This window comes from Rhincodon typus, unplaced genomic scaffold (genome assembly GCF_021869965.1).
Source record: "Rhincodon typus isolate 14 unplaced genomic scaffold, sRhiTyp1.1 hic_rhity00000778, whole genome shotgun sequence".
Lineage (NCBI taxonomy): Eukaryota > Metazoa > Chordata > Chondrichthyes > Orectolobiformes > Rhincodontidae > Rhincodon > Rhincodon typus.
Genome location: NW_025966416.1, coordinates 13659 through 14187, shown reverse-complemented (window position 1 = coordinate 14187; position 529 = coordinate 13659). Strand labels below are relative to the sequence as shown.

The 529-nt window shown below is 50.9% G+C and overlaps 1 protein-coding gene across 1 annotated transcript in view; it reads right to left on the bottom strand.

Moving 5' to 3' along the window:
* Positions 1–529, bottom strand: part of LOC125481070 (tyrosine-protein phosphatase non-receptor type 6-like) — a 6245-nt gene that overhangs the window by 1934 nt on the left and 3782 nt on the right. Inside the window, exon 2 of the mRNA XM_048592191.1 lies at positions 221–415. Within this exon, the coding sequence (XP_048448148.1) occupies positions 221–415 (195 nt within the window). The remainder of the gene's footprint in view (positions 1–220; positions 416–529) is intronic.

Sequence of the window (529 nt, the reverse complement as noted above, 5' to 3'; positions counted from 1 at the left end):
ATATGGGTGTGTTACAGTGAGGGGTGTGGGGGATATGGGTGTGTTACAGTGAGGGGTGTGGGGGGTATATGGGTGTGTTACAGTGAGGGGTGTGGGGTATATGGGTGTGTTACAGTGAGGGGTGTGGGGTATATGGGTGTGTTACCGTGAGGGGTGTGGGGGGTATATGGGTGTGTTACAGTGAACAGTTGCTGTGTTAATCAGGCTCTGTGTGACCCACCTCTCGTTGGTGGGATCCGAGCAGTTCATGGGGTATTTGAGTTCGATGATGGTGCCGTCTTTATCCTGCAGGATATTTTCCTGTTCGGTGTAGTACTGCACCAGCTCGGACAAGGTGGCAAATTTCTCCCCTCCGTAGAGGTCATAGTAATCACCTGTGTTTTGGATTCTGATGTGGGTGACCTGTTCACCAACTCTAGGAACACAGAAAAACCACGGGCCAGGCTGATTACTTATACTGGCTCTCTCTCTCTCTCTCTCTCTCTCTGTCTCTCTCTCTCTCTGTCTCTGTCTCTCTCTCTGTCTCTGT